This window comes from Arachis ipaensis, chromosome B3 (assembly GCF_059453495.1).
Source record: "Arachis ipaensis isolate K30076 ecotype BB chromosome B3, ASM5945349v1, whole genome shotgun sequence".
Lineage (NCBI taxonomy): Eukaryota > Viridiplantae > Streptophyta > Magnoliopsida > Fabales > Fabaceae > Arachis > Arachis ipaensis.
In genome coordinates, this window is record NC_142438.1 from 138,841,607 (window position 1) to 138,858,630 (window position 17,024).

The 17,024-nt window shown below is 27.4% G+C and overlaps 2 protein-coding genes across 3 annotated transcripts; both read right to left on the reverse strand.

The window, feature by feature from the left end:
* Positions 1–7,906: 7,906 nt before the first annotated feature.
* Positions 7,907–9,453, reverse strand: LOC107631926 (toll/interleukin-1 receptor-like protein). Its single transcript, XM_016335522.3, has 2 exons — positions 8,898–9,453; positions 7,907–8,409 (listed from the first exon to the last, which is right to left on the reverse strand). Exons 1-2 carry the CDS (start codon positions 9,362–9,364, stop codon positions 8,136–8,138), a joined length of 741 nt encoding a protein of 246 aa, XP_016191008.1. The 5' UTR covers positions 9,365–9,453; the 3' UTR covers positions 7,907–8,135.
* A 1,062-nt stretch (positions 9,454–10,515) lies between these two features.
* Positions 10,516–15,752, reverse strand: LOC107631922 (eukaryotic translation initiation factor 2 subunit gamma). 2 transcript variants are annotated; one of them, XM_016335517.3, is made up of 9 exons: positions 15,413–15,752; positions 13,945–14,110; positions 13,724–13,785; positions 12,979–13,091; positions 12,797–12,899; positions 12,288–12,515; positions 11,887–12,105; positions 11,266–11,526; positions 10,516–11,099 (listed from the first exon to the last, which is right to left on the reverse strand). In XM_016335517.3, the coding sequence occupies exons 2-9, from the start codon at positions 14,048–14,050 to the stop codon at positions 10,791–10,793; spliced, it is 1,401 nt and encodes a 466-aa protein (XP_016191003.1). In that variant the 5' UTR covers positions 14,051–14,110; positions 15,413–15,752; the 3' UTR covers positions 10,516–10,790. The 2 variants fall into 2 exon arrangements, with proteins under 2 accessions (XP_016191003.1, XP_016191004.1); XM_016335518.3 differs by having other exon boundaries at positions 13,945–14,106; positions 15,413–15,613.
* Positions 15,753–17,024: the final 1,272 nt, after the last annotated feature.

Here is a 17,024-nt window from a genome sequence, read left to right on the forward strand (position 1 = left end):
TTCGTAGGAACAAATACAAGCAAACATTACATTATTATATAAGGAGGCCACTCCGATAAAGACGCGTAAAACGTCTTTTTTTAAAGATGTTTTTATGTTGTGTTTTAATTGGTTTCTGTATAATTTATTCGGTGTTCCTCATCACATATTATTAAATTCCTCAAAAAATTTTCTTTCCAAAAACAATAAAAAATATTTAATTTAGACTAAAACAAAAAAGGTAATAGATTAACTATTAGATTTTTTTTAAAAGATTATTTACATAAAAAAAATATATCACATTCATTATATACGGTAATTTTATAAATAATTATATACGGTAAACACCATGAAAATTATTTTAATCATATATAATTATTTTAAACCATGAAAACACCGTTTATTTTTAATTATATATGATTAAAAAATAATTAAATAAATATATTCGATAAAAAATTAATATTATTAAAAAATAAAAATAAAATTTATTTTAAAATTAAAAATAAAGTTTATTTAAAATAAAATTAAAAATCATGATTTTTTTCTTTTTTCTAAAATTTATCTACGAGTAATTCTATAAATATTTTATGATGAATAAAAATATTAAACTCATACTAAAATTTATTCTAATAAAATTTATTTTTATTCTACTAAACATTAAATAAACTATTGAAAAGAATTTTGTTTTCTCCATTAGAGAAGAATGATAAACTTTCATACTTCTATTATGTTATGGCAATAATTTGGCCTGTTATTTTTTAATGTACATAATAATAATAATAATAATAATAATAATAATAAAAAAAAAAAAACAAGTATATCACAGTAGAAAAGGAAGTACGTCACCAAATAATTTATCATCCGAATTATATATGAATCAAATTGATAATATGAGGGCTAACACTACAAAAATCGATAACAAGGTTAGGGATTTACAAAACCTTTCTTAAGATTATAGAAAAAAACGTTTATATTTGTGTGATATATAAAACAATTATCATATTATTATTATTATTACATTATATATATATAATGTAATAATAATAATAATATGATAATTGTTTTATATATCACACAAATATAATATATATATATATATATATATATATAAAAGCAAAAAAAGTCCAACTGTTTTAAAGTAAAAATTTTTTTAATATTTAATTAAATGTTCTTGTATTTAGTACTTTTTTTTTTGCATTTTCTCTTAGTTAAAAATACAATTATTATAATTTTTTAGTTATTATTGCTAGGGGTGTTTATAGTGGGATATGGCTGAAATTTCGATCCAATCCGCACTAAACTTATTAGATCAAATTCGATATTCGCACTTTTTATGTTTGGATCAGATATCAAATATATCCATAAAATAAAAAATATTAAAAAAATTTATTTTTATAAAAAAAGTCAATAATTTTTTTTGTTTACTTTTTTAAACATATTTACTTCTATCTGATTAGAGTGTGGATCCGATTCGATCCAATCTGATCATCTTATAATACTTATTGGTTTCTAAAATTATGTTTATATTTCAATCCATAGTTGTAAAAACCGAACTGGATCGGTTGGTTCGACCGAAAAACTAGTGAACTGTACTAGAATCGGAACCAGACTAGGTTTACTCCTTGGACCGTTTAAGGAATAAAATCGGTGTGAACCGATAAAAATTGGTGCAAACCGGTCTAACCAAACTGGTCTGTTTAAAAAAATTTTTAAAATGTCTCCACAAGGTCTCGAACAAAGAACCTTGGAGCAAAAGCAACCTCTACTTGCCACTTAGCCATTGCACTTCTAAGTATTGTATTTGACAAATACTAATTATATAGTATACATAAATATCTAATTTAATTTAATTTTTGTTTTTTCTATTTTTAAAATTAATTATATTTTAATTATATACCATTATTAATATAAATATAAATTTCACTAAAAATTTATTAATTTACTTGATCTATTTTATTGCTAGTATTGTGATTAAAGTTATTTGTTTTGGTGTTAGTGTTAAAATCTACTGATATTATAGTTAGATGATAGGCTTTGTGAATTAATTATTTTTTTATTGTGTCAAAATAAGATACTATTGTAGTATTAAAATTTTATGGTTTTTTTATATTAGTTATTTTTAGAAGTTGAGACTTGATTCTTCATAAAATGTTAGTGAAGATATGTATTTCAAATTTTAATTTTAAGTTTTTAACTATTTTATATTTTATATTTACGTGAGATCGGTTTTATCAGTTCAACTAGTGATTTATCGGTTGAACCAATAAACCAGTGAACCAGTAGCTTGACCGGTTCGATCACTGGTTCGGTTCTAATAACTATGTTTCAATCTAATTTCAAAAATTTCGATTTACTTAATTTAGTCTCCCAACTTAATAGTTATGACTCACATTGGTTCCTAATCTTATTTTTGTCACTGTCTCATAAAATTGTTAACGACATGCTGAGATGGACTAACGACTGCTACATTATACATTCTAGCGACTATTTGATGTGACAATTGAAATTTTTTTTACCTTATTTTTTTTCAACTAAACACTTAAAACCCTAATATGAGTCACGGATACCTAAGTTAAAAAATCAAACTAAGTAAGTTGAAACTTTAAAAATCAGATTAAAGCTCGAATATAATTTCAAAACAGAACTTTAACTTATGTAGTGATTAATTTAAATGAGAATCAAATAAATCAAAATTCAACATAATTTTTATCAATGTTTTCAAATTCGAAATTTCTATACAAAAATTAACTAGAATTTGTCTTTACATTAAAAATTTAATGAAATAGTGACTTTAATTATCTTAACCAATGTCCTAATTAATTACTTTTATTTCTTAAAAAAACTGTATATGAAAAAAAATAATTAATTTATCTATTTTAATAAATAGTTATTTTACTAAAATGAAAGAAACTATTTTTTTAGAATTTTTTAAGAACTAATTAATATTATATATATTTTGTTACACTACATTTAGTTATAAAAATTTTATTTATTTCTAATACTTATATTAAAAATAAAAAGAAAATTTAAATTAGTGAATCTTAATCTATAATATTATAATAATAATATAGTAATTATTTTATATATTGTACGAATATAAATTAATTATTTTTTTATTTATAAAAATTTTAAAAGGCTTAAGCTTGTTATATATATATATTGATGAATGTGATATATTTTTTTATGTAAATAATCTTTTAAAAAAAATTTAATAGTTAATTAAATATTTTTTATTGTTTTTGGAAAGAAAATCTTTTGAGGAATTTAATAATATGTGATAAGGAACACCGAATAAATTATACAGAAACCAATTAAAACACAACATAGAAACATCTTTAAAAAAAGACGTTTTAGGCGTCTTTATCTGAGTGGCCTCTTTTTTATTCTCTAATAATAATAATAAAAACAACAAGAGTAAAGTATCCTTCTTATCTTTAATATTTAGAGTAAATTCTGTGTCTTTAATGTTTAAATCATCCTATTTGTACACCTAACGTTTATAAAAGTAATTTAATATTATCTTGCCATCAATTTTACTAATAGATCAGATTGTATTTGTCAATTATTCTCACTTAAATGTATTTATTCTCAATTAGATCTCACTTGGATGTGTTCGATTTTAATATTGTATCCGTTAGTTGTGTTCAGATTTAATTATGTCCCTAAAAATGAATTATGTAAATGTTACAGGGATTAGTTTCAACTTTTAATGAGCTATTATCCGGAGTAGATCATGAGTTCTGTTTCACATATTTATATTCTAACTTTAAAAAGAGATTTTCAGAACTCCAACTAAAGCTCATGATGTGTAATTGACAGTATGATAAGATAACATTGAATCACTTTTACAAACGTTAAGAATACAAATATAACGATTTAAACGTTAGAAACACAAATAGGACTTACTCCAAACGTTGGAGACAAAAATAATACTTTACTCTAACAACAATAATAATACAACTACGGGTGGGTATACATTAAAATCAACTATCAGTATAGAATACACGTAAAAATATAAAATACATACTATAATTAGTTAAACTACATATATTTATACATAAATATATAGTGATTTATTTTAGTGACTAATTTTAGTGTGCAATTAACATTTTTGATAATAATAATAATAATAATAATAATAATAATAATAGATTATTTTTATTAACATGACATTATAATTAGATGAATGTATAAAATTATTTTATATTAATAGTATATTAAAATTAAATAATAATAATAATAATAATAATAATAATAATAATAATAATAATAATAATGATGATGAAGTGATTGAATTTTAAAAAGTAAAAAAGTCCTCTTTATCGTTATTTTATTATAAACTAGTGAGCGATTTCTTGTTGGAGAGAAATAGAACAGGTAAAATTGTTAATGGACTAATACTATTAATTAATATTAAAAAATAAAGAGTAGTTAATTACTATTGATTCAAAATGAAAACAAAAAAATATTGGTTATTTAAAATTTCTGGTTGGTGTATGAATTCTTTAATGTTATATGAGTTTCACTTAATTCGTTACGTTCTTAATTGATATCATACTCATCTCTCATATATATATCTCAATATCTTTGAATTAAATGTAAGATTCAACACGGTTATTTCTTCTTTTACAAAACTTTCTAAATATTCAATTACTATTGAATTCATTATCGGATGAGCTCATTATTATAATCCAGTATATTAACTTATAAGAATATAATGTTTAATAAAGATTTAATTCGATCTGAAAAAAGATAAAAGCCAGGCAACCGATCAATGAAAGCAAGTCCACACACGAAATTCCATCATTACATTTGACAAAGTCCAATTATTTATTATTATTATTATTATTATTATTAGATAATTATAAATGTATAATCAGACAATGACGTATGGGGGTTGGGGTATGTTATAGAATTATGCAATGATTAACGGGTAGAGTTATGTAGTCGATGATGAAGAATAAGAATCTGTGAGATGTGGAGACGATAAAAGAGTTGACCATGTGAAAAGGAGAAACGTAGAGCAGCATTTGTCACAAACCAGCCACAAAGAAAGAAGCCAAATTGCAATAAGATCAGAGATGTAAAAGCTATGAGAAATTTTGACACCAATAATCTTACACAAATAGTGAATGGATGCTTCCAAAAACAGTAGTACTAGTGGGGCTACTGTGACAACTCATTTCAACAGCTTCCTTTGTTGATTTCTCCTTCTTTCTTTTCATTCTAATATGACTATACTTCAGCTTAACGTCTTATGCTATAAGTTCCATACATCCATAGATTTATAGCTACCTTTTGAATCCGGTAGACACTTTATTAATGACGATGATAACCAATTTGTTCGCTTTGAAAAGGATTGTCAAGTGTTTGTATTTCAGTAACAATTTCGTTTTTTTTTGGTGACTAGTAACAATTTCGTTTAACTATGTATATTCCCTCCTTAATTAGGAATGGTAAAAATATCTCCGCTTCTCCGGTAATACATTTTTATTTTAGTAACAATCAAAATAGCCGCTAATATATTGGGTGAAAATTAAAGAATTTTTAGCGATAATAATATCATTGTTAATAAAGATTTTTTTTAATGACTACAAAAAATATATAATTATTATTATAACATAGAGTAATAACGATAAATATATAATTATCGCAAAAAAAAGTTATAGTAACTATTATATTATTGTCACTAAAAATTTATTATTTAAAAGTATTTTTGTTGTAGTGGCAATGAAGGGATTAAGAAGGACTCGCAAAATTTATATGGAGATAGAAATACGTTTCTACGAATAAATAGCGACGAGAATAAAGATATTTGCCTTATAAAAATCTACTAAATTTTTGTAAAAAGTAAAATTATTAAAATATTTTTATTTATATATAAAATTATGTTATATTATTCTATTTTATTGAAAATTATTTCTATTTCATTTTGATAAACGTGTATATTAGAGATTTTATATATACATGAATTACGTTAAATTTATATTTGGATTGTGTTTTAATATAATAAATTTAGTTAAATTGTATTAGAATATAATTTATTGTGTTGTTTTTTAATTATTTAAAGATTAATATCTATAAATATGCACAAATATTTATTTTTTCAAATAAAATTAAATAAAAACTCGTAATAAAAATAAAATAGAAGCAAAATATATTTTTCTAAATGAAAATAATTGTTTGTACCTTACTACTATACCTTACTACTAGGGACGGACTTAAGGGGGTAAGTAGTAATTTTGGCCTCTCCAACAAATTTTAAACTCATATATTATTATAATAGATGTATTATATAAAGTAAAATTTAATAGTATAATAATAATAAAAAGAATTAGTATTCTTTATGTATTAGAGTTTAAATTTTTTTACATATATTTATATTATTTATATTTTTTTATTTGATTTAGAATTCTTTTTACATTTAATTTTTTAAAATTAATTTTAACATCTATAATCATATAAAAATTACTTTAATATTATTTATAATAATATTGTTCTTTTTTTAATTGGCATTATTAGTTATTTTTTATTATTTTTTTATTACTTTTTACCCCTATTATTATATAAAAATATTTTAGTATATTTTAAATTCACGTAACAAAATTGTTAGTGACATTAAGTTATATTATTTTACATCATATTTTATAATGATATAAAACATAAAAATTTAACTCATTACATATAAATACTTACTAAAATAAATTAATTAACAAAATATTTAAAAATAGATAATTTTATTATATATAATCATAAAAAATTATAAAGACTGAGATAATTCTTTTATTTGATAAGTATTTATTAATTTTTTAATTAAAAATTAATTATAATTATATTTATTATTAAATATATAACATTATATTTAATTATACAAGATTTTAATTTTCGACCCCTCCATTATTATTTTTTTTTTAGATCCATCCCTCCCTACTATCCTAACATTAACATCCTCTTTTGTTAAGTTGTTCAAACTTGAATAAAATAAATTAAAATGACGTTCAATTTGTTTTGCGGATATCTAATTGGAGTGGCGGAATTATGATTAGAAAACCGCGTTCTTCATTTTCAACTCAACCATTTAAAACAGTATTTTACTTATTCAATAGGCATGTTGTCGGCTGCGGCTGGTACAGTAACATCACATATTAAATCATAATCAAAAATATTATTTACCCATTAAAATTAATCACACTAAAATATAAAATTAAACATCATTATATATTTTATATTATAATTAAACACATATAATTTAATTTATTTTTAATATATATTTTATTTTAATAATTAATTTTAATATACATTTAACATAGTTATATATCACATTAGTTACTACTCAAATAGTTAGAACATTTATGAACATTATGAGTTTGCTAAATTTTAAACTCTAAATATTAAAAGTTAATTTATAGTATTTATTATTTAGTACCTAATTTTTATTTAATTTATTTTTCATAATAAATTTTAAATATTTAAAAATCATTTTATTATATTTTTTTAAATTAAAACTGATTGTTAATCCTTTTTGAACAAATTAGTCACTATTTTTTAAACATCATAGCAATTATTAACGTTAAATCGTAAATTTTAATAATATAAAAATAAAGTATTGATTTAAAATATTAACTAATATTAATAAAAAATGTTGAGTTTCCTTGTATATATATTTTTTTTGTACGCCAGAAAGAAATTATTATACATGTAATTCAACGAATCTGCAATTTTCTTAGCTCTTTTTATGCCTAAATTATTCACGAGCTTCCTATATTAGCTAGTATTCCTTAATTTCAGTTTATTAGTTTGCTCATCTCATATTTTATTCCATCTTAAAGATGATATATTTAGTTAAAGACTTAAAGCCCATTTGTTAATGTTAATTCTTAAGAGTAACCAAGTTTTCCTAACGTATAACGAGGGCAGGGCACATGCATTTGTTCTTGTTTTCAATTCCTTCAACGAGGACATATTCAATCATTAATGACTCGGATAATGAGCATTCAACAAGAAATTAAAAACATTATGAAAAGTTTGATCAGGAAGTACATAAGTCAACAAATTGAAAATGAAACGACTTGTAACAAGGATCGAATTAACCAAGTATACTCTTGATGAAGGCATTTAAGCAGGCAGTAATAATTAAATGCAATGATGAATAAGAGTTAGTGGGATTTGAAATTTCCGACATATGGAAGCATGTCAGGAGTTAAACGAAGGAGACGAATGCTTCTCTCCATTTTAAGTTGGGTGATGCGTTCAAGCGTTGACTGGTAGATTTGTAAATTTTCCACATTTGGTATAGCATTGTAATATTGATCTTGAAGCTCTGCAAGTTGCTCAAATTTTCTTATTTGTTCATCCAGGTCACCAACATACACATGATTCAGCTTCTCCATCACATCCTTTGCGATTCCCTCAACTATTTCATATTCCACCCTGTCACGCCAACATATCACTCAAACAACTTTATTATTATCTCAACTATTTGAAATGTGCGTAATATGAACATGTTTTGTATGAAAAAAGGGTTGAATTTAAATATAACTCATACCAACAAGTCTACTGTTTAAAATAAAGCAATCATATATAATAACAAAAAATGTTATCTTGCTTTATTAAGCGAGAAACTAACTTTTAGTTCATTAACATTAACTAATTTTAAAATTTAGATATTATAATTTAAAATATAAGATTAATGATTTAGGATTTAATACAAAAAATTTAAAATAAATAAAATAATATTAAAAAATTAATTGAAAAATGTTATGTTCCTGCAAAAAATTCAATTATGTAACACTTTCATTAATAAAAACAATTATATTTTATAATGACTGCATAAATAATTATTTAAATGTGTAAAATTATCGGCACATCAAAATTAAATTCAAATAAAAAAAAAAAGAAAAGAAAAGAAAGGAAGTTACTTGTTGAGGGAGCATCCCCAACCAGAGTGATTAGCAGCTTCAGTCAAAGCCTCCCTCCACTTTCTGACCTTATTCATCTCACCTTCAAACCGTTGTTCATGCTTGCCAAATGCGTCACCATAACTTCCGATCTGGTTCCTCACCATGGCCGGATCTACACGATAGAAAACAGGCACAACAATTTGGTTACTCCTCTTCTTGCACTCCAATATGTTGACAACCTCATCCAAGCACCATTTTGAAGCCGCAAAGTTTTCCGAGAAAACAATGACGGAAAGCTTAGCATCCTTGATTGCTCTAAGAAGCCTCTCAGGAATCTCTTCTCCTCTTCTGAGGTCGTGATCTATGTAGGTTCTTATCTCTAGCCTTCTTAGTGCAGCATTGAGATGGCTGGTGAAGGTGTTGCGTGTGTCCTCACCTCTAAAGCATATGAACACTTCGTGTTTCTCTTCACTTGACTTTGCCATCTTTGGATTTTTCACAAACAGGTACGCTGCAATATGTTACTTAATTGATTTTGGATGAAATGATAAAATGCTTACTCCTTCTTATACGTTGTATGCTTGACTTTTGGGAGAAGTGGTAGGACAATATTGTAATTTTGAGTTTACTTTGACTTTGGATTATATGGAAACATTGGGCGCAGATAAAGGAAAACAAGTGGGTTAGTCTATTTCCTTGATCATCCCTGGAAGCTAGAGATTGATTATTCAACGACTCTCGTTTTCTTTTTTTCCCCTATATGTTAATGCTTCTGGAACTTATTTTTAAAATGTCACATTTTTTAAATTATTTATGTATCAGTGTTTTATCATAGTGACCTTCCTGCTGAGTGCTGACCGAGGGGATTCGAACCCCCGACACTTGCTTAAACGAACTAATGAGCTAACCACTAGATCAACCCAACTTGATTAGATATCTAATAATTTTAATTATCAACTATATATAAAAATAATTACATCTGAATTTTCATTGAAACACACACACCTTTTTTAATCTTTCAAATTTAAAAGTTTGCTGATTTATATAGCATAATTAATAATTTTATGATAGCATTTTAGATATTGGAAAATTTTTAAGTGATTATGAATTTTGTGTTTAAATTGTATAAAAATATTAAAATAAAGATAGAGAAAGATGAGACACATTTTTTTATTTTTGAATTCTATGTCTCAAATTTAAACACCATAGAATAAACCTTCAAATATTAGAGACGTGTCCCAATAATCAAAAAACTAACAAATAGAACTTGACAAAATGATAACACCTAAGAGCGGCATATTGGAGAGAAAAAAGAACAAAGCGACGATTTTCAAAGAGCTGCATTTAGGGCTAACCGGCTAATACTTCAGTTCATAAACCCATTTATAGTTCAATCAACAGCTAAATGGGCAATTGGATATACAACTCGCATGAATACTTCCCCTAAAATGAAATTGTTCTCAGAGAACGTTTCCGGAAACTCCCCCACCGCAAGACCAAAAAAAATATAAAAGAAGAAAACTCCTCAACAACTTCCCTTCTCAGCCTTGACAATTCGTGCATTCATTCTTTCGAGGAAGGTATACGCAGTGCATAATGCATATTAAAAATATTGACCACAAATCTGCACACCCTCTATTCACAAGTACCGCCATTTCATTTCAACGTGAACGTGCCAACTATGCGTGAATGTGAAATTATTGAAGCCTAGTATAAAACTCAATTGGGCATAACATACAACTTCAATATAGGTAGACAACAGTATACAAAAATAATAAAGCAAAAACAAAAACTCATCGTCATTCATATGTTTTCTTCTCCACCTCAAAAAAATGGTTCCCAGCAATTCTCTTCCTTCCCACATCTCTTAAATCCCTCTCAAGTTTTAATAACAGGTCTACTCTCTCTTGTTTAACTCAGTTGGGGAGCGGCCGGGACATTCAGAGTGATTCCTGCTTGGATTTGTCCCCATCCAATCAGACGCCAATGCTTCTCAACACGCCGACTAAGAGCAATCTTCTCACCTTTGCTGGTGCACACCGGGGAAGTAAGTTGCAGCTTTGCCAAATCGTTTCTCACAGCGACAACTCTGGCTCCCGTTGACATTGATCCAATATTCAACATAAGCATCTCTCCTTTAGCAAGCTTCGATACCTTCCCCTGTTTCTCTGAGCCTTTTGTCCGCACACCCAAAAGCCGTCGAAGCAAGAAAAAGTTCACCTGCAAGACCGCAAGTCAAAACACAACCAAACAGGCAAGACAGGTGTTCACAATACCAAGCAATGAGGGCAGATGTAATAATGAGAGCACAAAAAAACAGGAGGCAGAGATAGTGAGACTATGAACGTATGCTAAATTGCAGATAGTTAAGTATGTAGCCCCGTACCTCAAGTTCAACAAAAACATCAGGCAGAGATCCAACCTCACCAAGAACTTGCCCAACCAACCTGTCAGCACGTGTCAAAGTTGGATCCATTGTCGTCCCAACACCAATGAGACCTCCAGGCACAGCAAATTGAAGCTCATTTTGCTCAGCATATAATGATACTATTCTGGAGTATATAGGGGTGCACTTGATATTCCCGCTCTCGTCTTTAACAACTATACCAGGTCGAACTTCAATGAATTGGTTTACCTTCAAAACACCCTGCGGCAAAAAATCGTCAGATGTGTTTGACCAAAGATGTCAGGGAGAGACACAGAGTAAGAATAGAATGCCTCTAACCAGCCATAAATTTATGTCATATTCTAACACATTAACTTGGTTTATAGTTATTAAAAAAAGTATACATTGGAAAGAAGATTAATGAGGTGCTAATAAATCAGCTCAGACATTGTTTCTCATTCACTGAGCATCCACCTTTTAGCACATGGTGATGCCTTCTTTGGTTCTTCCCCTATTTGTATAACATTTCGCAAATAGAGCAAGAGCAATTTAAATTTAGGACGAGCTAAACATTTTAAAAACATGTATTATACATGGTCAGGAGTACCAAACAAGGCTTACCCTCAGAATACTTCCACCAGCTACACCTCCTTTTATATCATCAACCTCAAAACCAGGTTTGTTGACATCAAATGACCGAATTACTATCATATTGGGTGGAGAGACGAAATCCCTTATTGGAATTGGGATCTTTTTTACAATATACTCGCACACAACATCAATGTTATACTTCAGTTGTGCTGAAATAGGTACTACTGGTGCACTATCAGCAACAGTTCCCTGGATTGGATAGCCACCAAAAGGAGAACATGTAAGTTGCAGAAAGGGACCCACTAAGAACATAATAATAATAATAATAATAATAATAATAATAATAATAATGAGTATACAATTAAATAAAAGAGGGCTTCCTTGCACAACAAAATCTTTCTCACAGAAAACTTATTCACAAAAAAACTAACCGCAATAAACTTCGTTATTGCTTCATGTTGATTGATTGCCACATTTTCTTGAATCAAGTCTACTTTATTCTGAAGGATGATTATGTGCTGCAGACGCATAATCTCTACAGCAGCTAAATGCTCTGAGGTTTGTGGTTGTGGACAGCTCTCATTAGCAGCTATAAGTAGCAAAGCTCCATCCATGATTGCAGCTCCATTAAGCATTGTAGCCATGAGAATATCATGTCCCTAAACAAATAGGAAAAGTAAAGATAAATATCATGTAAAAGTAAAACCAAGCAAACTAGAGATATATTAAATTAGATAATTGGCGCTGATTAGTGACTGGTAACATACTAACATCACTAAAAAGGGATAACCCAAGAAATATGAAAATCCCATGCCATATGGAGAAAAAAAAAAAGTAAAAACAGCAGAGAAAAGGCAACAAAAAAGCAAAACATATATTATAATGAAATTATGTAGAGAAAAGACGGCCAAAAATAATAAATGACAGATCAAGGCATTACCGGGCAATCCACAAAAGAAACATGCCTCAGCAATTTCATCCTGCTGTTTTCAAACCCTGGCACATCACACATAGGACTGTCTTCCTTCCCACTTCCATATGCCCTGAAGAGGAAAGCTGATCACCATAATGAAAGTTGAAATCAACTGATAATATAATAGCATTCATAAAATCAATACCCACTTGTAGCACATAGGCCTAGGACAACGTTCATCTTCACATTTATATATCTTAGCATTTGCATAGCCAAGCTTAATTGTAATATTACGCTCCAACTCATTTTTGAAACGAACAGTCTGCACATTCACAGTATACAAGAGGTTAACAGTGTATGATTAACTAACACTCGAGGAACATATACTATTGATAGAATGAAATTATTAATAAAATTTCTTTTTAACACTACAAATCCAAGGAAAAAAAGTAACAACTATCACATGGAACTCATGTATGTTGTCAAAAGACTTTGTGACCACTGATCAACGGGGAAAATAAAAATGTTCTTATCTGCAAAATGCTAAAACCACTTCCAAAGCCACTTAATTATCCCTTGACAAACAACTGAATTTTACAAGCTGAGTATTGTGTCTAAAACTAAGTGAAATTCCTTGGTGACGACCTATATGACAATGAGTATATATTATTCTTTGCAAAGTTGAAAGAAACAATAGACATTATTATTGACCCTTCCTTTCTTTTGTTACAAGGATTTCCAAAATTATAATCCAGTCAGGTGATACAGCATCATAGTGGTGGCACCCATGATGGAAAAATTATTATTCAAGCTTTAAGATGACCAATAAATGAGGAAAAAAAGGCATACAATAGTATAGCAATAGCATCAATAACAAATTGCAACAGATGTTACCAGGATTTGGTATATAAAAAGACAAAGTTAAAAACAGAGAAACTAAAGAGAGAGAAATACCTGAACACCTGATATTGCTTTCACAACAGTTGACTTGCCATGTGCCACGTGACCTATAGTGCCTGCAAAGATTCAAAAAAATCATAAGTTCCAAGTATCATTATTCATTAATAAAAAGGAAGAAATAACATTAGTCCTTTGGAATAAAAATCTGTTTCAGCTCAAATATGGCTGTAACAAAGCTGACAAATGAATGTGATATACATTAGAGAAAATATTACCAATATTAATGGTAGCCTGTCGTGATATGACTTCAGGAGAGAGTGGATCCAATTTCTTTACATCCAGTTTACTCAGGTCTTGTTCCATCAAACCCTTCCGCGACATCTTGGATGTTTAAGATGGTATGAATGACTTTACAATTCAAAATGTGTGATGGTAACCTATCTAAAGGTTAAAAAAACACAGGACAAGAAACCTGCATCAGCATCAACATATCTATTTTGATAAAAATCTGCATTTTTAAAAGTGGCAGTGACAAACATCCAAAATATCTTGCATCGATAGTCAACATTAAGAGAAATTCATCCCTAATAGTGTTAGTTTATCGTTATCTTCAGAGATTATAAAATTATTTATCAATTTCTTGGAAATATCAACAGATTGTTTCCATTTTGTTAACAGATCCCCCAACAATTTGATAAATGTCTCCCTTCACACAATTTTCTCAATTCTCACCATCTACCAAAAAATTACTACTAATGAATTTCAAACTTACCACTCTTACTTGGATACCCTCAGAAATAAATTGAAGCAAGAAAAGAAGTATGTTAATAGTTTTGATCTTAAGCCATATAGTAAATGGTGGAGTCTTAGCTAGGGCATAATAAGTACAAACAGAGATTGTTTATAACCTAGTACAAATGATTCATAACTCTTCATAGTATCTCTCTTTTCCTATTCATCCACACCTCTGAATTGTACATGGCACATTAACACAGTTGTTAGCTATACTCCCATACCACCCCAAACCCTTCCAGTCCTCACAGCATAAGCACACAGACACTTATAAATACAACATGCCAATTAGCATCGCACTACCATATAACTCTTCAAACTGTCAGGAAAATGAGAGGAAAAGATACAAAATACAGCATCATTTGTGAATAAAAGAATGTAGCTCAAGACGACGACAACAACAACAACACATTTTGATGAGAAACTTACAAAACTGAAAGGAGAATATTGGCAAAACTATTTACTAAAACAGTTAACAGAAAGGGCAAAAAGTGTCAATCGCTAAAAATTGCAAAGGAATGAAAGTTGAATGCCTCTTACTCCTTAAACCCCAATCTCCACCCCCTTCTCCAAAAACCCAATAAAGAACACTACAATAAAATTGGGCATTTCATAATTCATACTCTTCAAACAGTCGATCCAATCATTGATTCTATTTAATGAAAGTCGTAATGTCTAAATTAATCAAATCCCATATATACGACCTAAAACCCAATCATCCAATACAAATGAACAAAAAAGACAACTCTTCAGTATCATACAATCTGCAAAAGCTATCATACAAGAGACACATCAAACTGATGCAGAATAAATTATTTTGAAAAATATAAAATATAAAATATAAAATATCGAATCTTAAGCAAACACAACCAAACCAAATTAGCCAAAAAAAAAACAATTGAATGATTATTGAAATTGAAATTAGTAGACTTAGACAGAGAGAGAAGTAACCTGGAAGAAGTAGAGCAGCTCAGAAGTGTTGAGCGGAGCGGCAGCGGCGGCGGAGGCGGAGGAGGAGGAGGAGGAGAAGGAAGATGATGGCAGCTGAGGAGAGTGCAGAGAGACTGCGTGCGGCTGAAGCCAAGTGAAAGAAGAAAGAAACCCTAACTATAGTAATTGCTCAGAAGAAAATCAAGAAATGACAATGCTCATGTCAAAAGAATAAAATATAATATTTGAAATCAATAAAAAAAATAAAATGAAATACAGAAAATTGTTTTTTAAATGTCTACATAATAATTAATTTTAATGGATTACTTTCTGTTTTGATATTTTTACAAGACGAACCAGTAGGAAAATGTTATTACTTGTTAATTTGTTATCAATAAAAGGCTGGTTCAATTTAGTACAAGAATCTGCTATACATTTAAATTTTTTTATTAATTAAATTTAATTAAATTAGTTTAATATAATAAAAATTAGTTATAATTAATATTATTTTAAATTTTATTATTTAATTTAGTTAGATTTCATTCATAAAAAAATTTAAATGTGTAATATTATTTTAATATAATAAATCTTAAAATTATTTCTTAATTTTTTATAGTATATTTTAATTCGATAGAATAAAAGTTAATGAGTTATAATTCAAATGACATAGTCTCTCTATATTCATTTAAGAGGTCGCGAGTTTGAGTCTCTCTATCTCGAGTGAAAAAAAAATTTAGAATAAAGACTAATTTGATATGAAATTTTAAAATATTTTATTTTAAATCTAGTTTTTTTTTTTTTTCGGACCGGTTGAAATCCAGTTACTAGATTAAATTTTCCATTGGGTTATTCAATTTTCAAAGTGCGTTAACCTTCTTTTGACAAAGCACATTAAAATTGGGGAAAAAGTTATTCTCCTTTTTATTTTGTATTTTGCTATAACTTTTGTAAAAATAAATAAATAATATATGAATCACCTAATTTATATTAATTTAATTTCATAAAAAAAGCGCATTAATATTGGGGAAAAATTTTGCATATGACCCATCATTGGGTGAAATTCTGAAATGTCACATAATGGAATATGAGACAAGGAAAAGCATGTTTTTTATTTTCTTTTTCTAACAAAATAGAAAAAATGGTTAACATTTCTCTCTTTTTCTGAGTTTTTAATGTACCTTGTTTATAAAAAAATAATAATGTTACGTGGTTAATAAATATTATTATTTTTAGTCAACAATAATTTATACTTATATTTATAGACATTTTGTATATAATAAATATATATTTTACATTTATATTTGTTAAAATTTTACACATATGAATCAATACAGTTTGTATTTATATTTTTTTAAAATTTACACACATAAATTAATAAAATTTATTTGTTAAAGACAATTTAGTATTTGTACTGACCAAATAATAGCCAAAAATACAAAAAATTACTGACTCTAAGAATTTTTTTTATAAAAAAAGTTGTATATTTATAATTTTATATAAAAATATAAATATTTATTATTTTATGTATTCTTTTTGTCGTAACTACTCAATTTCATGCCAATGAGTTATAGTTCAAATGACATAATCTCTCTATACTCAAGTAAGAGGTTGCGAGTTCGAGTCTTCTATCTTT